Genomic DNA, 22,879 nt, shown 5'->3' on the forward strand with positions numbered 1-22,879 from the left:
TATGTAGACCTATTACAGTAGTTTTACAGGAAAAATTGTTTTTAATTCTATGATGCATGGAATTATTAAAATTTAACTTTAAAATTTTCAAAATTTGACAAAAGTGCCATTTTTGATTGAAAATTACTGAAAAACCCCATATTTTAAAAATCTGAAAATTTGTAACTTTGTAGTCCTCACCTTTATTAATAGCATGCACTTTGTTGGATAGTGTGTTTTTGCCTGTAAACATTTCTAGAATTTTTTGAAAATGTAATGTCATTACCTTTTGTATGTTGTGCATGCTCAATTAATAAATGTTTTGTTGGTATCTAAATAGTATGTGATAATTTGTAACTGGTTTTGTATGAGGGGAAACCTTGGGAAATATGAAGGGGGAGTCCCTATCTGAATATTCCCAGGCGCTTGCTGTAAGGGGAATCCCTGGTAGCTTGAGGGAAATCCCTGGTGACCATAGGGGGAATCAACTACAAGACTACAAGGGAATTCCCAAACTTTTGCTGTTACAGTTGTGTTGTGTGTGTTCATGGGTGATGTTCAGCTAGTGAACTAAATCATGTCTGACTTTCATAGTACGGAGAGAATTAAATGTGTGGACTACATTAAAAGGCACAAAAAAAGTGTGTATAAAAGTAAATGTGTGAGGATGTGTAAGGTGAATGATTTAGCAGATGATATTTAAAAGTTTGTGGGTGTATCTGCTTCAGTAAATAAAAATGATATTTTGTGTAGCAACTGTGTTACTTTTTATAAAAAGAAATTTCTGGAACTTGCTGAAGATGCAGAAGAAACATCCACATCAGAGAATTTTATTCCGGAGGATGAACTAGTAAGTGTTTTAAATAGCAGTCTCATTAAAACATTAAATGTAGAAGTATCACCATTGAAATCCCCTTCAGAGGTGAGATTGGATAGGAGAGAAGGTTATGCGAGGAAAAAGAAGATAAAATTAGTTGATGAGTTAAAAACTTCTGCTGTGAACAAATTACAAGACATATATCACGTGCATCTTTCAAGTGAGTCTGATGATGAAATGCCTGTGTGTGTCAATTGTAGTCTATGGTTTTCAAATATTGACTCAGCTCTTCATACTTGTAACTACAATGGAAAAGTACAGCTACTAACATTGGTACCACAAACATTTAGTAAAACTGTATTGAAGGAAAAATTACCTTCAGTGTCAAAGTACCTCATTGATAAATGTCGCACAGTTATAAAAAATAAGGGAATTTATGCTCAACCTGACCCCTATAGTGGACATCCTTTACCTACACAGGTACAAGATCTAGCATTATCATATTACCTAGAAGATAGTAAAGACTGTTCAAGGGAAAGTCCAAACAAAAAAGATGTTATTTGCATTAAGAATGGTAATGGCGAGAAAGTAAAAAAGGTTAAAAGATTCATGACAAGGTCCATCAAAGATGCATACAAAGCATTCAAAAAAGATAATCCTCTTATAGAAATTAGTCTTTCAAAGTTTTATGCCTTACGACCAAGATGGGTGAAAATTCAGCCAGAACAGACTGTGTGTTCTTGTATTTACTGCAGTAACATGCAACTTATCTGTGTAGCTCTTCGAAATGTAACAAATAACCAAATTGATGAAGACTATCTTCTACTGAAGTGTTTGTGTGACGAAACAAGGAATGAAGATTGCTGGCTCGAGGAGTGTGGTGACTGTCCTGGCACAGAAACATTAACTGTTGAAAACTTTGGCTTGGATGAAGGGGAAGAAGTTACATTTGCGATTTGGGAACATGGTGACCTCATAAAAAAAACTGTATCTGTAAATAATTTTCTGGAACATGTAAGGCATTGGGTTAAAAAAGCTATTCCTCACAGTTACATTAGGAAAATACAAAGGGAAGGAATAGCTGAAGCAAGAAGTTCTGTCCAACAAAATAATGCTCTTGTTTTACATTTTGATTTTGCTGAGAACTGGTCAGTTGTATTGCCTGATGAAATCCAAACTTACCACTGGCAAACTGATCAGCTTTCACTGTTTACCTGTGTTGCATACTTTGGTGCGGAAATAAGAAGTTTTGTTATAGTATCTGATGATATAGCTCACGACTCTGCTCACGTTCTCTGTGCTTTAGAGGTTATAAAACTGGAAATTTCAAAATTTTGTCAGTTAGAACTTTTGAGTTCAATAGTGTACATTACAGATGGGGCAGCTGGACATTTCAAAAATAGGTTTCAGCTGTATGAACTATGTAAAAATACTCAAACTGTTGAAAAAAAATGGATTTTTTCTGCTACAGGGCATGGCAAAAGTGCATGTGATGCAATAGGTGGTTTGTGTAAACACTTTGCAACTAAGTTCAATCTTCGGGCAGTGTGTGTTAATGCCATTAGAGATTCTGCTTCATTTGTTGCTGAAGTAGGTAACCTTGTACCAAAGATAACTCTATTGGCTCTTGAAAGTAAAACAATTCAAATGTATAGGTCATCTAAGGAAAAAGAATGGGCTACTGTAAAACCAGTTGTTGGAATACAATCTAAACATTACTGGCTGATTAAAAATGAGACATACATGGGACGCACAATTAAAGATAAAATAGAAATAGTTGTACAATCTAACCAGATTAAAACACATTATTCAATAAATGATTTCCAAGTAGGCCAGTTCGTTGCTTGTGTATACGATCAGAATTGGTGGATGGGACAGATCACTGGTATATCTAAAGAGTTGAACGACATGACAGTGTCTTTTATGCATCCCCATGGTCCAGCTAAAGGGTTTCAGTGGCCACAGGAATCTGGAAAGAAGAAGGATGAATGTCCGAAGCCACTACAAAATGTTTTGTTAGCAGTAAGCAATCCTACTCCACTTGGACAATTAGCAAGACTCCACACTTTCGACAAAGCTGAGTTGATGAAGATCCAGCAGATCTACTGTCTTTAATCAGCCAAATAATATTTTAGGAAGTTTGTCAATATATGTTACATATAGTTGAGGAAGGGTAAGCAGTCTACATATAATTAATTATAGGTACATATTGTTGGTTTCAATTTTACTTTGAAATTTTGGTTTTCATGCAAGTTAAAGAGTATGCATATGTATTATATGTGTGTATATGTATTGTGCATATTATGTTAATGTGATAATGTATACACATACTCTCCTTTTGTAATTCCCAAGGTTTCCCCAATTTACAAATTACATCTCACTTTTTGGAAACTAACAAAACATTTTTTAATTGAGTGTGCAGACCTTAGAAAATGTAAGAAAATTACATTTTCAAAAAATTCTAGAAATGTTTACAGGCAAAAACACACTATCCAACAAAGTGCATGCTATTACTAAAGGTGAGGACTACAAAGTTACAAATTTTCAGATTTTTAAAATATGGGATTTTTGAGTAATTTTCAATCAAAAATGGCACTTTTGTCAAATTTTGAAAATTTTAAAGTTAAATTTAATAGTTCCATGCATCATAGAATTAAAAACAATTTTTCCTGTAAAACTACTGTAATAGGTCCACATATTACCAGAATTACTTTTTATGAAAATTGATTATTCCACATAAAAAATTTTTTTTGAAAATTCAAAAAAATTCAAATTTTTTGCCAAATTCTTTAGTTTCCCCCCCTTAAAGATATTGTCGTTGGGCTCATTGGAACTGTTCCACTCTGTAGTTCACTATAATAGGTACAAAATAAAAAAAAATCAACAAAATCAGTATAATAGTTTTGAAATGCCGCTCATTTAAAAAACACCCCTTTTTCCACCTTTTTTGATTTCGAACCAACTTAAAAAGGCTATAACATGGGGAAAAAAATTTTTGGGACAAAATCCTTTTGGCATACTTCTTGTCTGCACTGGTTGTAACTGCTGTAATTTTTTAAAGCAAATCCGAGATGGTGACCTGACATGCTCCTGCCTGAATTGAAATGGAATGGCTCTACAACAGCACGCTGACAGACACGATCCGCATGGATTAGCTCGGCAATGCTGACTACTTGGCTGCAATGTTGTTTATGTTCCAAACACGTTAAAAATTGTTTCAAGTACAAGATTATCTAGTGTTATATTATTATGTTGTTGTTTATTTTTATTATTTATGTTTGTTCTGCCCATGCTATCATTTGGAAGACCTATTTTTAAAAATATTAAATTTATATTTCGTAGCCTTGAAATTCAATCTCATTGGTTGCCACTTGTTACATTTCCGTGCATTGTGGAATGTTCCAAGAGATACATCACCATTTCCTTGTAATTTTAGAATAGACCACGCCAATAGGTCATTATAATATATTTACGTTTAACAGAGTTAAACTTGTAGACATTTTGAGTGGCCAAACTTCAACAAAATGAATACATATATATTGGCTGGCAAAGTTTAATTTCTTTTTATTTTTTTTTTTGGAGTATGGATAAGGAGAAGAACTAAATGGAATAAATAACTGAGAAATTTCTGGGTACCTAATTTTATTTAGCCTTTTAAAAATCAAAAAAATTCTGATGGTTTTGAAAGTTTAGGTAATAGTGAACAATGTTTTTTTTTCCCCTGAAATAAACTAAAGCACGTCAAATAGTAGGTAACCTAAAAAGTTGGAGTTTTATACTTCATTCTCCTCATGTATACTGCATAGAAATGTTAAAATCGCTACGTTGCTAGCTAAATATGCAAAAGGTATGCTATATATATACATACAGACACACACATACATACATATATAAATACATATATATTTTTTCTGATGGTTCAGCCACTGGGAACGTCGGCAAGTTGAACCGTATGGAACGTACCGTAGAATGGGGTGAATAGGAACCGTGGGGTGAATAGGAACAAATATTCCATTTATATATTTTTGGTGTATAAAAATGACATAATAAAAGTTAAAAGTGTTTTTCTATGGATTTTATTTGGAACATATCCTATGACTGCAAATTGTAAATTTTTTTTACGTTGGTTATCCTGGTAATGAATTTCTCACTGGTCGATGACTTAAACTGTTGTTATTGTTGTGACATTTTTGAGGTTAAATAACTTTTGTTTGGATCTGATAGCATATGAAGTTGAAATTGTCAAGAAGTCATCATTTTTTAATTCAGTTTTTTTTTTCTTGTACTCTACAATGTACAAGCAGTACCTAAGTATAAGATAATGACGTGTAATGGGACCGCGGCACGGTGTCGAGATGAAAAAATAATAATAATTCCTTTCGGCACAGCCTACAGGCTGTACCTACCAAAGTACCTACCACTGATTCTGGAAAATTCTATAAACTTTTGGAACATTTTAAAAACTTAATGTACATAACATCCCATATGTTCTCCAAAATCCAATATTCTAAAACGATTGATAAAACATCTTCTTATATTCCTTGCTGCAAAATTGTTTAGAATATTTTTTGACTCAATGCATCCAGCATTGAATAGCTTGTTAAGATTTTTTTCATATTATGCCTACTAAGGTGGTAGTGATTTTAGACGTGATAACGTCTTATAAATCGATGAACGCCGGCTGCACGCACGAAAAAGCGTGACTCATTGTCACGTTCCGCCTGAGCCGAGTGTGCAAGAACCGGCCAACCACAGTGCGAGAAAATCTTCCATAATATCAAACAGGTTAATGCTGGCTTTTTAAAAGCAGCAATTTAAAAAAAATTGATTTATTTGTCCAATTTCGTCAACTAAAATTAATAATTCATTGACATTGATTTGATTTCAGTTTATTTCTATAACTAATTGTTCGTGATTATATTTAAAACAAATAATTTAAATTAAATTTGCAAAAACCTGTAAATAATATTTGAAAATTAAAAAGTATGCAATTTTTCATCAATGTTTTCTTGTGACGTTACCACGTAAAATTATCGTCCGTGAACCGACTTTACAGACAACCCCCCCTTATTTTTGTCCTTCTACAGTTTTTTTTTTTTCACTCCATTCTATAATGGTTGTTTGTATAAAAATTAATTCCAAACATATTTTATACATAATATTTTAAGGGTTTACAATAAATAGGAATGGAGTCAATAGTGTACGTGGTACAGAAATTATAATAATTTTTTTTCCTCTGTTTCTTTAATCCCCTTGCCGCAATGGTTTGTTTGATCAAAAAAATGTTTGACCTTCAAACACAATTATTTGTATTCCTTGCACAAATACATGGGACATGACCACGGCTCGGGGTCGGCACGCACTTGAACTGCACGATGTTGGGGTGGTTGAGCTTGCGGAGGTGGCGGATGTCCGTCTCCTTCTGCTCCCGCACCTTCTTCACGGCCACCACCTCGCCGCGCAGCTTGCCGCTGAACACGGCCCCCTGCGCGCCCGACCCCAGCCACTTCAGGTCGCTGATGGTCTCGAACAGGATCTCCCAGTCGTCTGCGGGCCAAGCCGACCATCATCACACTTCCACTCTCTCGCTCCGGGAAGAAGAGCCTACGATGTACGTCCTGTGTTGCACAGACCCAAACACGCCCGAATATCTACCTTCGGCCAACTTCGTCAGTTTTTTTTTTGTTTATTACTTTACAAAATTGTAGATGGTTGGTTATGTTAGGTTAGTATAGCTACATTAAAAATACTGTCAAATCATTTTGATGCCGACGTTTGGCCGAAGGTAGAAATTCGGGCTTGTTCGGGTCTGTGCAATACAGAATGTACATCGTAGGCTTCCCCTCCGGGAAGCCTTCTTTTCACAGACGAGAGAGCCAAACGCCCAATCGTGCATCTTCGGTGTTTTTTTTTTTTTTGTTCATTGTAAATAAATATGGCGGTGTTGATAAAAAGGAAAGACCATAAACAAGGCAACGGTATTTATTTTGTAATTGTTTTTAGAGGAACTTACCTAACTGAAGAAACGTACTTCGTGGATTTGTATATTTTTCATACCGTATAAAATCTAGGAAGTCTCTGTCTTCCACAAATATTCTCGGGACGGCCCATATTCCGTGAATGTTTATTTTGGACAACTCATGATAACTAATGGTCAATTAGGTTAGGTTAGCTACATTATAAATACTTTAAAACATTGTGGACGGTTGATTTGGTTACGATAGCTACATTAAATATATGTACTGTGAAATCATGTAAACGGTTTCCTAGCACTGGATAGCTACATATTAAAAAGTTATTTGCTAAGCAACCATAAAATGATTTTACAGTATATTTAATGTAGCTATACTTACATAATATAACCAACCATCCACAATGTTTTAAAGTATTTACAATGTAGCTAACCTACTGAATAATTCTTTAAATTACTTCTTGCTAATTTTAAGAATGACATCTTATAAGTTAAACCCGCGCATTTGGAGAATAAACGCCCGCAATTTTTTTTCCACCCAAATAAATACACCTGTTGTGGTACGGAAAAAAAAACAAGCATGAACTTCGGGGAATTCGGGTGTGGCTCTCTCGTCTGTGAAATGAAGGCTTCCCAAATCAATTACTTGATGATTCTTACACTACCAACCACACAACATAAAAACAAAAGTAAATTCTTTGGGTTCGTAAGATTTTATTAAGAGACGATAGGTGGAGTTCATTGGTGGTTCTGAAAAAATGTTAGGTTAACCTTGTTGTTTCGCAAGACACGATACTTGGCTCATAAATTTGCGATATTAATTTTACATGAATGCCCCATCTGTGCAATGCACCTAAATCTGCTTTATTTGAAGTGGTAGGCACAAACGGAATGTGCCGTTCGAGAATCAAATGTGATACTTTCAAGCACACAAGGTCACACAAAAAAATTAACATAAACGCTTGTATTTGAACATCAAATGTTTACCGAGGTCTCCCGAATCCTCTACACCAGCGGTTCCTAAACGGTGGGTCGCGACCCACTAGTGGGTTACAGGTGGGTCGCGACTCAATCCTATAACTATCAGAAACCATTGAATAAACCATCAGAATAAAAATCGAAACAAATCTAATTGTGTGCAAACACATATCAATTGTTAAATAAATAACTTTTTTTTTGCTACAAAATGCTTATATATTGTCAACCATTTTCAAATCGGAACACAAATTCTTTATCAATAATCAATCTGTATTTTAAAAAAAGGCATATATAATTATATATATTTGCAATATTTAATGGTAAATTATATATACATAAGGAAAGTATATGATAGCAATAATTTACTCCACCATGGACCAATAGACCGTGGAGGTATTCCTGCAAGGAAAGGTGGGTCGCCAGCTGAAAAAGTTTAGGAACCACTGCACTACACATTATTTAATAGCTATGCATCCTATTTATATTTTTTTTCTGTATACTCTTGCGGGCTGTGGAAAGGAACTCTGAACGGAAGGCAGTGCAGAGGTCTTCGAATGGGGCCTCCGCAGTAGGAGGTGGTAGCTACCAGTTGCGCTCGAGAAACCCGCCTCGAAAGATTTTGGGGACAAGGGTGCACGAAGTCCCCCCCCCCCCCCCCCGGCCCATGGCATGCTGTCGACTGCGAAGACTAAGACAAGAATGGAGCGACGTTAGTTTGGTTTGAAGATATGTCTCTAAAGATATAATAATTATCAATTGTTAACTTATAATTAGACCATGTTAACAGAAAATTAATGTTTATTTTCCAGTTCAATAAGAAATTCAGTAAATTTATTTGCTTGACGGCCTCTTAAAGGTAATTTCTATGTCAAAAAGTAATAAAAGAGTCATTTAAATGTAGTTCAAAGAGAGTTGTGTAATGGCACACGCCTGTATTTTTTTTTTCGTTCAAAGATTCAAGAACAATGAACGATACACCCTTTAGAGGAATAATATTTATGCAACCTTGTAATGATTGTAAAGTGCCGTTTTTTTTTAATAATAATAATAATAATAATAGAAAACAAGGTTGTTTTGTCTCTGGTTGCGTTCCCCTGCGTTCATTAAGATTTTTTGTTGTCTAACCACAACAAATACAAATGTATTTAATTTATTGGGTTATCCTTTTCATACCTGTATCCCCAATTATTGGTCTAAAGTGTTTCCCCAAGGCTGGCATACGAACCGAACAACATTTTTGTTGAAAATATTTTTTTTTAAAAAAGTATTTATATAGTACACTGGGCATCTTGATCAAGTTTAATATAATGGAGTTCTACAACCACAGCGAATTTTGTCACTGTAGTTTCACGCCACAAAAATATGTGGAGGGAAAAAAATGTGTTACTTCAAATTATTTCAATGAAATAATCTTTACTACAGCGGTCGGATTCGCGATGGTTGTGCAACTTCATCAAATTAAACATAATCCAGATGCTCAATGTTTGTCTCCACTCACACAGTTGGAAATGACAGTAGATTTACAGAGTTTTCAACTAAGAATTTAACTCGAATCAACAAGGAGTTGTTCGTAAGTTTAAACAACTGAATCAATCTCCGTGGGAACCGCGCTGTGTTTCGACTGTGGAGTTGTGTTGGCCGGGAAGCCTACAACTCACGTAGTTTCGGTTCCCTGCAAGAATTTCCGAAGATTTACGAAGTTTTGCGTTTTGGTATTAACGCCACTTCAGCCGCTAAATCAGAAGTTTCCAATGAAAACAAGCATGTTGTGACTGACAGAACCTAACCTAACCCTTCGGTTTTTTTAATTTCATTTTTTTTTTAGAGAAATCCGAAGTTGCACGAACGTGGTAGGGAACCGAAACTACGTGAGTTGTAGGCTTCCCTGCGTGGCCAGTGTTCTGGGAGGTTGTAGGGGTGTGCACCTTGGCGGCCCTTGATCTCGTTGTTGGTGGCCTTGCCGATGATGGTCCATACGGGCCGCAGGCAGCCCAGCAGACCGTCGATCCAGCCCGAGCGCTGCCCCGCCGAGGGCCCGTGGATGACCACCCCCGAGCAGGGGGCGGCGCGCTGCCCCTCGTCCTGGCTGCTGTCGCTCTGGTCGCTCAGCGGCGGCGGCGGCGGCGGCGGCGGCGGCGGCGGGGGCGGCTGCAGGCTCACCTGCCCCAGCTCCTCCTGGATGCACAGGATGCTGCAACCACACACACACCAGGGTCGGGTCGTACCCACAACTAGGGAACATCGATGTTCAAACGAAAAAAACATCGTTCTGACAACCGATACATCGATGTTTTAACCGATGTTTTTAAATATAAGGAAAAACATGCCAAAATCCATACCTACTACAGGTTCCTGACCACAATATCCACAACCCATTTACATCTCAGTCGTGTCTCATGCAGAACAAAAACATGTATTAAAAGCAATTGAAAAAAAAATAGGGAAAAAGCATGAAGTGTATGTGTAGGTTTAAAATGTAACATTAATTTTCTCGATAGAGCTAGCGAGACCGTATCTGTACCAATCAATAGCTTGCATGTACAACAAGCTATGAAATTGTCCATAAAGACTCGCTGCTTTTTCCCGATATTTTTCTAAATTTAAAAGAAAATTCTTATGCAAACAAATTTTTTTAACGGTATTTATTTTTTTCAAATGATTTTACACATCTTAAAGTATTGGAAAAAAATTGATACTGAAACTAACCAAATAATTCCGTATTTACAACATTTTTGATACCTACTTAAAAATGTAGGTTTTTATAGGAAGTATAGACAGTTAAAAAAATTTTTATCTTAACAATTAAATATCGTATGGTAATGTTATTTTTAATATGTTCAATAAATATTCATGAAATAATAGCCAAAATATTATTTAAATGTTTTTGGACTTTTTCGTCGATGCATCGGCGATGTATCGCTCTTCAAAACGTCGATGCTAACATCGCTGTTTCATGAACGATACATCGATGTTTTGAAAACATCGATGTATCGTTTGCATCCCTACCCACAACTACTAGCTGGAAGAAAAAAAAAGGGGGGGGTTGTCTGTGAAGTCGGTTTACGGACGATAATTTTTAGGTGATAACGTGAGTGGAAGAGAGATAGATGCGTCACAAGCCGAACGCTTAGGCCGATCTTGCCTTTCTCTACCGCTTGTTCCGCGCTCTCGCTTGCACGCTCGGCTCAGGCGGAACGTGATAATGAGTCATGCTTTTTCATGCGTGCTACCGGCGTTCATCGATTTATAAGAAGACGTTGTCACTTAAAAAAAAATCGGACGGGAGGTTATCATTCATTTTAATGTGAATAGTGTCATTGAAAATAAAAAAATAAAATAAAAAATACGTATAAGTGTAATTTAGTTTCGGTATGTGAACAGTGTGATTTAAAATTTCAAAACGGACTAAAAGACTTGTGACATAAACTTTTTTAATGTAATTTATGTTCGAGTAGTGTGTTTTTTTTTTTTTTTTTTTTGTTATTTCAAGTTATTTAGTGGAAGATCGCGATTTAACAAAATGTCTATAAATAATAATAATAATAATAATAATAATAATAATAATAAAGGCATAAGCAGATAAGAGGTATCATCAAAGGCAACATGGAAATAAACAACCAAAAGACGCGTCAAAACGTTATAATAGTCACCTAACTACTCGGCTGAGACAGGACAGCACCGCAAGCACGGCCCAACACAAACGAGTGGCTGATTCAACTGCACTGTTAGAAATTGCAGTCAATTTACGGATCTTTCAACGAAGATTCTTCGCTATTTAAATTGATCGAATCTTCACAGAAAATGATAAGTATTTTGCTGCATGGGTTGCACTCGGGTTGATTATCTTCAGTGAAGCACCTTGTGATATACATCTTCGTTTTGTTATCAGGCGCAAGAACTAATAAATCGCATGGTTTGCCGACATGTGAACATGCCACCTACAATTGGCCATGAGAAAAACATACATTTTCTAGATTCAGACCACAAACACTTAAGGATTGGCCTAGTGATTTGTTAATCGTCATGGCGAATGCAAAGACGAATCGGAAATTTAATTCGTTTAAACACAAAGGGCATATCGGTTGGGATCATCGGAAGCCTCGAAATAAGAACTTCCTCACCTTTAAATTTTCCTTCGAATATATTTAACACGCGCTGAACAAAATGACAGTGTTTTTACAGCGGACCAAACCAAGAATTTTTTTTTGTATTCGTGTTCGAAGCAAGCAAGTGTCCGTAAGTTTACGAAGATCTCTGGATGATTTGTAACCAGAGTTCTTCGTAGATTTAAGTTTGGAATTTTTAACAGTATGTCATTGGCGGATGCAAAATGCAGGTGGTTTAAGTTATGGAGAGAGAAATAGAAGCGAGATCTCGGTGAATGCAGTATGTTCTTTTGGGTGATGCAATGTGAACTGTTAAAAAACAACTATAATGACACAAATGCATGCTGAGGATTATTATGTAACTGCCAGAAACACCATGTTGATGACGGTAAGTTTTTAATACAGAAATTCTGACAAGCAAGGGCGAACAGGCACAAATGAAACTGCTTTAGCGTGGATTCGAACCAACACTCCCGGATTTGATACATTTTACTTCCATTCTGGAATGCAGGGCGGGTCAACAGAAAAAAACACCAAAGAGCAAGGAATAAAATTATTTTGGCGTAGCCCCCACCCCACCCTCCTGCCAGCCAATATCCTACCCCGTCAGAGATAAAGAAGATATTAATGCTTTAAACATTAATGATGCCATAACTTGTAAGGTTAACAATGATATATTGACGTGACAACGTCTAATAAATCGATGAACGCCGGCTGCACGCACGAAAAAGGATGACTAATTGTCCCGTTACGATTTGTCCCGTTACGCTCATTTTACGCTTGCGCAGCATCTATTTCTCTTCCACTCGATTGGAATAACCATCGATTTGACTTTTTCGAGGCACATTAAACTTGAAACACTCCCATTCGTTTCCTACTTTTCCTATCATCGTCCTATCCTTAACAGAATAACACGGATTGGAAGGAGTTAAATAGCAAACATGTACATATAAACTTTATAGTTAAAATAATCTGTTCGTTAAGGTAATAAACATATTTCAATTAATGAGTGCAAATAAAAGTAAATTTATCAATTAAAATGTATATTTCATTTCACTCCTTCTTTGTATCCATACCAAATAGTGATAATTCAATAAAAAATATTCAATTTTATTCATAAAAGTATGCAATCATTTCATCAATGTTTTGTTATGACGTCACGTTGAACTATCGTCCGTAAACCGACTTTACAGACAACCAATTTTTTTAGCAGTAGACTTGTAATTTTCGTCCTAATATCAGAGTAAACTCGTTTTTTAAAAAAAAATTGAGCAAGTCTTCCAGTACTCGCCAGAGATGTGTAACATCTAACCTCGGTAACGAGCAAATTCACGTGTTCTCATGACGCTAATAGACTTATAATACGAAACGAACAAGAAAGTTAAGTTAGAATATTCTTTAAAATAATTCCGAGCGTGATAAATACACTCAAATTAGTTTTATTTTTCAACTTTATTTCTGAACGCGAAACACAGGTAGTTTCCGCATCCAACGCTAGAATTCGCTTCCGGAGCAGCTACGTCAACTATCGAATCATTACATTTGCAGATATAAATGTAAACTATATTATGTAACAGCTCCGATAAAAGCGAAGAAAAAAAAAGAACCGGTTTAGACCTGATTTTCGACAAGGAATTTTATTAAAATACTGCCCATCTTGTTAAAAATAATTAAAAACGTTAATTTTAAAGTTTCCCTTAGTCTTTGAGAACTTAGGTTCGCGCCATCCGCCACAGATGGCAGCACCGTGTTTACACATTTCCGTTCCATTCACGAAATTACTTCCACCAAATGTAGAATACCGATAGCTAAGATGTTACACATAAAAAAATATATAGGTATCTTGAAACTCAAACCTTCACTATCCCACCCCTGCACGCTCTCTAGATGGCCTTATATAATTGCAACGGAGACAGGGTGGGTTCGAGCCCGAGTGTCAAATAAAACGGAAATCAATAACAACATGTCATAAATCCTTTGCCTATTCGAGTAGTTATAACATAAATTCGATACATCCCCACTTATATTATAAATCCGAAAGTGTGTTTGACCTTCTCTCCTGCAGCAACTGAACAACGGATTAACGAGATATATTTTGCGTATAAACTATCTTATTTTGGGCCAGAGAGTGACACAGACTACATATAATTACAAAATTCCATTCCTACGTGAGTGAAAATGGGGTAAATTCGGTTTTAAAATAGAAAATCATAGGAGGTAGGTCATAGACACACAAACAGTGAGTTTGTGTAATTTCTCTATGACCGCCACACGGTCATATAGTAAGGTCTGGCAACTTCCTATCATTCTCCCTGGCGAGACCCATCCGCCTAGCGAAGTTCGCGGCTGCTGGCGAACTAAAGGCGCTAATAACAGTTTGGTTTAGAACTTCGTCAACAGATTGCGTTGTCTAATTTGTAACGCGCTGTCGTTTGGTGCGTCCGTCACGTCTTGCCTAGGGGAAAAAGAAAAATGAAGCTGAAGATTGTCGTCCCGGTTTCGCTGATGCGTAGCCTTGATGCAACAAAGATTGTGCATTCAATTAGAGGTGTAAAAGTAACGAAAAAAGGCGTACCCGTATGTATTCGTTACTATAACAATTAGTACCTACACGTTACTATCGTATCGTTACGTTACTCGTTACTTCTGATACCGCATAACATGTTATGTTATGTTGCAGAAACGAATCGAGTCGTATTGCGTACGTGTACAGTATGACGTCACGTAAATAATAATAAATAGAATATAAACAATTAACAATATTTGATGATTAACAGTTTTTGCCGACCAAGAAAAAATTAAATACAGTTTTTGCTAAACAAGAAAAAATTAAATCTCATTAGAGCGGCTTTATTATATTATCTCTTTTAAGGTAAGTACAAAAAACGTGAAAATACGCGATGATAAAAAACATACGTATTTCTAATTTGTAAAAAATACTTTCTTACGTTGTTTCTGTTACAATCTCAAACTTTGTCTACACACACAATGAGTGATATGAATAAAATTGAGTATATACTCTGGAGCATATACTCTTGAGTTTGAGCATGTTGTTGAAGTTTATACTCTATTCAGTATGAAAAAAAATTACAGAGTATATACTCAAACTTCCCCTACTTTTGGAGTATAAACTCAAGTGAAGCTGCAAATAGTCTTCTTATTCCCTGATGTTACGCTTGTAAACATAACCAACAAATGGCAGATGTATCATCTTCTGACGGTGAAGAAGTGGAATGCGGGGAAATAACTGATGCTAGCTTTGTGAAAATCATTTGCAATTATCCGGCAGTGTTTTTAAAATCTCAAACACCAGAAGCAAGGAAAAAAAAGAATATCTGTTTGCAGTCAATACGAGATAAGTATTTTGGTGTTTCTGGAAAAAATTTCAGTGAAGCTCAAATACTTAAAAAAATAAATAACATGAAATCTCGTTTGAAGGCGAAAACAGATGTCCAGAAAACGGGCAACAAGAAAATTGTACTTAAAGATTGGGAGAAAGTATTATTTATTGCCCTGCAAGGAGAGTGCAATCCCACTTTGCAGCAAGTTCCTGGTAAGAATAGTTTGTGTATATTCAAAACTTTACAAGATTGATTGATTTTAATTATTTAAACATAAGGCATGTGTAATTGTGGACATGAGCTACTTTTATAGACCATGAGGTCGTTTGTTAATAAAGTATGTTCCTGTGATATGTGGGAAATGTGCTAGGTCAGAAACAAATAAGTTTGTTTATGTTTGGTTGGTTTAGGTTATGTTAATTTTGGTTAGTTTACATAATATGCTCATCCCCAAGCACGTTCAGTTAGGTTAGGTTAGGTTAGGTTTTGACAGTTGTTTTGCCTAAGGTTTAATTTAGTTCAGGTTAGTTAATGTCAGCTTGATTTAGGTAAACAATTATTTTAAGTCCATAAGTATGTAAACTCAACAATTACCAAGGCATGGTGTAATATGGAAAGAATACTAACTAAAATTTGTGTGTGAAAAATAACATAAACCTATGTTTAATGTTTGCTAGTCAGAGGTTGAATACACACAGAGTAGTGTACAATGCAATTGTTTAAGGTGCTGTATCAGTCGGATGTGGCGAAGATGGAAATAAACCACAGCAATCAACATTGGCACAAGAAAGTGATGTGCATAGGCCCCATAATGTACCATCGCGGCCTGTGAAACGAAAAGTCTGCAATATCATTGCTGCTTGTGAGACTGCTGAAACTGTAAATTTAACAAATTCAGAGCTCCAGCGTCTGGTGCTTCTTAAGCAGTTGGAAGTACTTGATTTAAAGAAAAAGAAACTGATGCAAGAATTAGGACATCAAGAAGTAGTCTATTCAAACCATGTGTGTGAAAGTGTTGAATGTGTTGCCACACACTTAGGCTAAATTAAACAATATTACGAGAAAAAATTCAAATTTTGTTAACAATAACGTATTTAATAGGTATTTCACCAATCTGCCTTAATTACATAATAAAAACAAATGTAAGTTACACAAGATCCTGTTAACATTAATGTCTTATAATTATTAGTACCCTATTGAACAATTGTTTTCAAATTTAAAGTCTCATAACCCGTATGCTCTACAGCATCATACATAGTGCAAAACGAATGAACCTATTGATAAAATTAAGTGCTCGAATGAACTTGAATTAAAATACTGGTACTGTAGCACTAAATGTGCCTAAGGTAGGCATATATGTTAAAAAAAATTTTTTTCATATAAATCCGTGAATTATTCGAGTAATATCCAGTCTTCGAGCCACACCTCTCCCTCGAACATTGGCTTCTTCTTCGAATTCTTCTCCGAGGTCATTAATTTCAAAGTTTTCAACAGGGAAGTCATCGTCTTGTAAATATTTTGATATATTGTGTAAAACAAAGCATGAAAGCACAACAGATGGTATTCTGTCATGTGCTAGTCGTATTTTGTGTTGCAGTATTGGAAATCTTTGTTTGACCTGACCAAAGCACCGCTCTATCACACACCTCTCCCTTTTGTGTAAATTGTTATAAGACTGTTGTTCTTCTGTATTTGGGTTTCTGAATGGTGTCATTAGCCAGGGTGCTAATCCATATCCTTGATCTGCTAATATCAGTGCACCACATGCATTTTCTCGAATCAGTATATACGGAGCAGAATTCCTCCAAATTCTCGAATCATGCACTGATCCTGGCCAAGAACAATCTACACTTGTAAATATTTCTTTGCTGTTGCAAGTAGCTTGCACGTTCAAGGTTGCCATACCTTTCCTGTTTATGTATTCATCTCCATGAACAGAAGGTTTGCTTATAGGAATATGAGTACAATCCAATGCTGCTACTGCACAAATAAACTTGAAATTATCTTGCCATGCAGCCTTTGCATCCTCTAGTTTTTGCTGAGTCCTTGGAAATTTAATCCAAACATTTGCCTTCTCTGTTATTTTTCCCAATACATAACCTATAGTTTTGGAAACAGATGTCTGATGAATACCTACATCTTCACCAACACCTGACTGGAAGCCTGGATCACCAACATAACGAAGAAATACCCTCATTTTTTCTTGGCTTGATAGAGCTTTGCCTCTTGCCTCTTCATACTCCCCAAGAAAATAGTTGGCTAACCATGACACATTTTCAGGGTTAAACCTGTACAGTACTTTACAGTTTCTTTCGGTAACACTTCTTCGCACATCATAAACCTTCGTCTTCCTGAAGCCTCGCAAATTCATAAATTCTGCCATTGCCAACAGCTAATAACTACATTTGAGTTTGCTTGATACCATTCTCATAAAAAATGGAGTATAAACTCAACAATCTAAGTTTATACTTTCCTTATTCATATCGTTTCGGAGTATAAACTCAGTGGTTGAGCATTTCCCCCACTCCCTGAGTATCTACTCAATAATGAGTTTATACTTCAGTATTTTATTCATATGAAACCAAGTTTAAACTCCAAATATTGTGAGAAAAAGTATATACTCATTTTTATTCATATCACCCAATACCTTTAATAAACAGTAAAAAACTTGGACGACGAATTTCCAAATTATACTTTACTTAATAAACAAACATCATTCTTTGTAACGTAAATTCATCGAATATGCGCGCGCATGCGTAACACATACGAAAAATGCGAGTAACGAAATGCATCCGTGTGTAACGTTTCGTTACTCGTTAATAGATGGCGCACCCGTTACTCAGTACCGAATACATACGGTTTGCTACAGCTCTACATTCAATAGGATTTCAAAATCAAAATTTCTCATTTTTCAAGAGTTTGTCCCACAGACTTGAGACTCGGTGGCAATGTTGTTTACATCATGATGTGTTTAGCCCGGGCAAAGCCGGGTACTTCAAGAGGCATTACGTCGACTGGGACTTTCCTTGGGGTCCGTGGTTCGGTGCCCGGCAAAGCATTCCGACCACGAGCTGGTTTGACAATACAGTCTGTGGTGTCATAAACAAGGTTAAATTTTAATAAAGCATGTCCACACAAATCTGTAGTGAAATTTCACTGACATTTCCACGACCAAAATTACAAATTTCCGTGGATAATTTTAAAAAATAATAATTATTAAAATAATAATTTTAACTATTTTGCAATTTTCACCAAGAATTAACCATCCTCCAACATTCCCCTGTAGACCTAGTACATAATTTCACAATGTGTATGCCTAGTACATAATTTCACAATGTGTATGCCTACGCACTTAAACAGGAACCGAGAAAAAATTCTTTCACAGTCTGGGTGATGGAAGAATAGAGCATGACAATTTCCCTTCGAATTACTATCACTGGAGTGATTTCCATGACTTTTACCAGGATTTCAAGTAAATTCCCCGAATTTCATTGACAAAAATTCAACTTCCGTGACTTTCCAGAATGCAGACATCCTGTGAATTCCGTGCTGATTTGTTATCATTTCATACGCTTATACTCCTCTACAATAAAACCATAAACTGCTGGATAAGCCTTCATGGCAGCAGGTGTTACATCAACGCGCTGACGCCAAAATCCCCCACGCCGCTCAGTGACAAAATGGCGGCCGAACAGAGAGCAAGTACGGCATTCCGTGAGCGTTTTTATAAAAACTTTCAAGAGTTTTGTCTGTGAAGGGATCGGACTGCTTTTACTTTAACAACGAACAGTATTTGCAACTAATCAGTTCTTTTAAATGTACAGAATAAGCCAAATCGAAGACTACCATGCAATACCGACGATCAAAGCGATTTTTTTTTTGTTTTCAGTACGTGGAAATATATTGCCTGTAGAAAAAAACATACGACCATTTTCAAATGAACAAACGCTTTCAGGAGGTCAAGGCTATAAAAGTTGTAATTGTAAAATAAAATGTGCTACAAAGAAGTGTAAATGCAAGGTTGCAGGACAATATTGTAATTCGAAGTGTCTCGGAAGTTCGCTTGCTCAAATAAATAACAAATTCTTAGCTATTAATAACGGCATAAGAACTGTTTTTGAAAGTGCTATTTTGTGAATTAATGTTACAATTATAATTTTCATTACATTTCATGACAATATTTTCTCATTCAAAATACTTTAAATAGGTATGTTTACTTAAAGATCAATGTTATGTCAGTATTTAAATTCATTAAATTAAACTAAAGTTATCAATCATTTGGTTTTACTAGCCAGTCAGCATCGGGTAGACCTAAAGTGTACACGGGTAGACGACGAATTCAAGTTTATTTTTGTGATTATTCGGACTTTACCCAACAAACTTGGATGACGCTAAGTTAACCCGGATAAACTTAGTTTACTTATTCTTCCAGCACTACCCATGACATATACATTGGTGGCGTCTGTTCAACACAAGATAAGGAAGGGTCGTGAAGTTTATAGTTTATCTCGCCTTGTGTAAACAACTCCTCCTCCCTCCCCCCTTCTACAACCCAAAAAAAAACCCGAACGCGTGACCGCAGACTTACACCGACCCACGCAGCAATCGTCAGCTGAGAGCCGTGGCCGCCATGTTGACGGCCTAGCGACCAGTCCGCATCCGCGCCCGGACTAGCTTTCCTCTCGTGTATCCGTCCACTCCCCCAGCGGTGCTCCCCCAGTTTCCAATCCCAACAAACCCCCGGGCGCGTGACCGCAGACTTCCACCGACCCACGCAGCAATCGTCAGCTGAGAGCCGTGGCCGCCATGTTGACGGCCTAGCGACCAGTCCGCATCCGCGCCCGGACTAGCTTTCCTCTCGTGTATCCGTCCACTCCCCCAGCGGTGCTTCCCCAGTTTCCAATCCCAACAAACCCCCGGGCGCGTGACCGCAGACTTCCACCGACCCACGCAGCAATCGTCAGCTGAGAGCCGTGGCCGCCATGTTGACGGCCTAGCGACCAGTCCGCATCCGCGCCCGGACTAGCTTTCCTCTCGTGTATCCGTCCACTCCCCCAGCGGTGCTTCCCCAGTTTCCAATCCCAACAAACCCCCGGGCGCGTGACCGCAGACTTCCACCGACCCACGCAGCAATCGTCAGCTGAGAGCCGTGGCCGCCATGTTGACGGCCTAGCGACCAGTCCGCATCCGCGCCCGGACTAGCTTTCCTCTCGTGTATCCGTCCACTCCCCCAGCGGTGCTTCCCCAGTTTCCAATCCCAACAAACCCCCGGGCGCGTGACCGCATACTTCCACCGATCCACGCAGCAATCGTCAGCTGAGAGCCGTGGCCGCCATGTTGACGGCCTAGCGACCAGTCCGCATCCGCGCCCGGACTAGCTTTCCTCTCGTGTATCCGTCCACTCCCCCAGCGGTGCTTCCCCAGTTTCCAATCCCAACCAACCCCCGGGCGCGTGACCGCATACTTCCACCGATCCACGCAGCAATCGTCAGCTGAGAGCCGTGGCCGCCATGTTGACGGCCTAGCGACCAGTCCGCATCCGCGCCCGGACTAGCTTTCCTCTCGTGTATCCGTCCACTCCCCCAGCGGTGCTTCCCCAGTTTCCAATCCCAACAAACCCCCGGGCGCGTGACCGCATACTTCCACCGATCCACGCAGCAATCGTCAGCTGAGAGCCATGGCCGCCATGTTGACGGCCTAGCGACCAGTCCGCATCCGCGCCCGGACTAGCTTTCCTCTCGTGTATCCGTCCATTCCCCCAGCGGTGCTTCCCCAGTTTCCAATCCCAACAAACCCCCGGGCGCGTGACCGCAGACTTCCACCGACCCACGCAGCAATCGTCAGCTGAGAGCCATGGCCGCCATGTTGACGGCCTAGCGACCAGTCCGCATCCGCGCCCGGACTAGCTTTCCTCTCGTGTATCCGTCCACTCCCCCAGCGGTGCTTCCCCAGTTTCCAATCCCAACAAACCCCCGGGCGCGTGACCGCATACTTCCACCGATCCACGCAGCAATCGTCAGCTGAGAGCCATGGCCGCCATGTTGACGGCCTAGCGACCAGTCCGCATCCGCGCCCGGACTAGCTTTCCTCTCGTGTATCCGTCCATTCCCCCAGCGGTGCTTCCCCAGTTTCCAATCCCAACAAACCCCCGGGCGCGTGACCGCAGACTTCCACCGACCCACGCAGCAATCGTCAGCTGAGAGCCGTGGCCGCCATGTTGACGGCCTAGCGACCAGTCCGCATCCGCGCCCGGACTAGCTTTCCTCTCGTGTATCCGTCCACTCCCCCAGCGGTGCTCCCCCAGTTTCCAATCCCAACAAACCCCTACTCACGTTGGCAAGCCTTCTTTTCACAGACGAGAGAGCCAAACACGAAGTTCATGCTCGCTTTTTTTCCGTACAACTGGTGTATTTATTTGGGGGAAACCGTTTACATGATTTAACAGTATCTTTAATGTAGCTATCCTAACCAAATCAACCGTCCACAATGTTTTAAAATATTTATAATGTAGCTAACCTAACCTAATTGACAATTAGTTATCATGAGTTGTATATTTATTTACAATGAACAAAAAAAAACCGAAGATGCACGATTGGACGTTTGGCTCTCTCGTCTGTTAAAATAAGGCTTGCCAACGTGAGTATTCGGGTATGTCCAGAAGGACGAGTGAATCGTAGGCTTCCCGTCTCGAAGCCAGCCACATCCCGTGGAAACCCACCATTCACTGAACCCAAGTCAGACGTCCGAAAAAAAAAACCGCGTTAGTCCTTTTTGATGTGTACACATCTTAGCTCTCGGCATACGGAATTTGGTAGTAGTGATTCGTGAAAATGTAAGCGGAAGTCGATGAACGGAAATGTGACACCAAGGTAGCGGATCCACGTGTAGCATGATAAACCCGTACAAAGTCACTTTCGTAATTATTAAGGCACATAACAAACGTATCGATGTGTCAAATGATACTTCATGATAGTGAAACCACCTTCGAATATATATGTTAAACTAAAATAGTCATAGTAAAAAGTACGACAAATTTTAAAATACGGAATAAAACTGGCATTACAATGATTATAGTACAACATACGTATTCTTCTTGTAGGATCTCATTGGGCTCGGTAGAACAGCAGTAGAGCGCGTGCTTGCAAAGCTTAAGGGCGAATTATTGACGTGGTTCAAACGTCGTCACTGAAAAATATTTACGTTTTTAAAAACATCATAATTAATTACTATGTAATAATAATGTTCAATCGCCCCAAAAAGGTTAAGATTTTATTTTGGAAGTATTTACAGACTGATTTCCGTCGTTTAAGCAAAAACAAATGTACAAACATAAAATTAGTGTTATAATACGTGTTTTAAAATATTTCAGGTGGAATTATGACCCGGACGTGGAACAGGGGAACAATCGTCCGAATAAAAGATTCCGCGCACAGGACATGCAATGCACACACCGAACACGCAGTGAACATGAAATACACACTTAACACGCAATGGACACGCAATATACACACTGTACGTGCAGTACACACAAAGATTTTCAATATGGTAAACTAGTTTAAAAATGGCAGAAATTTTAATACCGAAAATTTATTAAATTAAATTTTTTTTTTATGTTAAAATTTTTCTCATTAAAATTGGTTGATAATTACTAATTTTCAAGATGATAGCCTTAACGAAAATTGCAAAC

The 22,879-nt window shown here is 38.1% G+C and overlaps 1 protein-coding gene across 4 annotated transcripts in view; it reads right to left on the reverse strand.

Annotated features, from left to right (window-relative positions):
• Nucleotides 1-22,879, reverse strand: part of LOC134540769 (mitogen-activated protein kinase kinase kinase 12) — a 271,532-nt gene that overhangs the window by 74,385 nt on the left and 174,268 nt on the right. For all 4 annotated transcript variants that reach the window (XM_063383683.1, XM_063383682.1, XM_063383681.1 and 1 more), the window contains 2 exons: nucleotides 9,671-9,936; nucleotides 6,160-6,343 (listed from right to left, as the gene is read on the reverse strand). In XM_063383683.1, the coding sequence (XP_063239753.1) occupies nucleotides 6,160-6,343; nucleotides 9,671-9,936 (450 nt within the window). The remainder of the gene's footprint in view (nucleotides 1-6,159; nucleotides 6,344-9,670; nucleotides 9,937-22,879) is intronic.

This window comes from Bacillus rossius, chromosome 17, assembly GCF_032445375.1.
Source record: "Bacillus rossius redtenbacheri isolate Brsri chromosome 17, Brsri_v3, whole genome shotgun sequence".
Classification (NCBI taxonomy): domain Eukaryota; kingdom Metazoa; phylum Arthropoda; class Insecta; order Phasmatodea; family Bacillidae; genus Bacillus; species Bacillus rossius.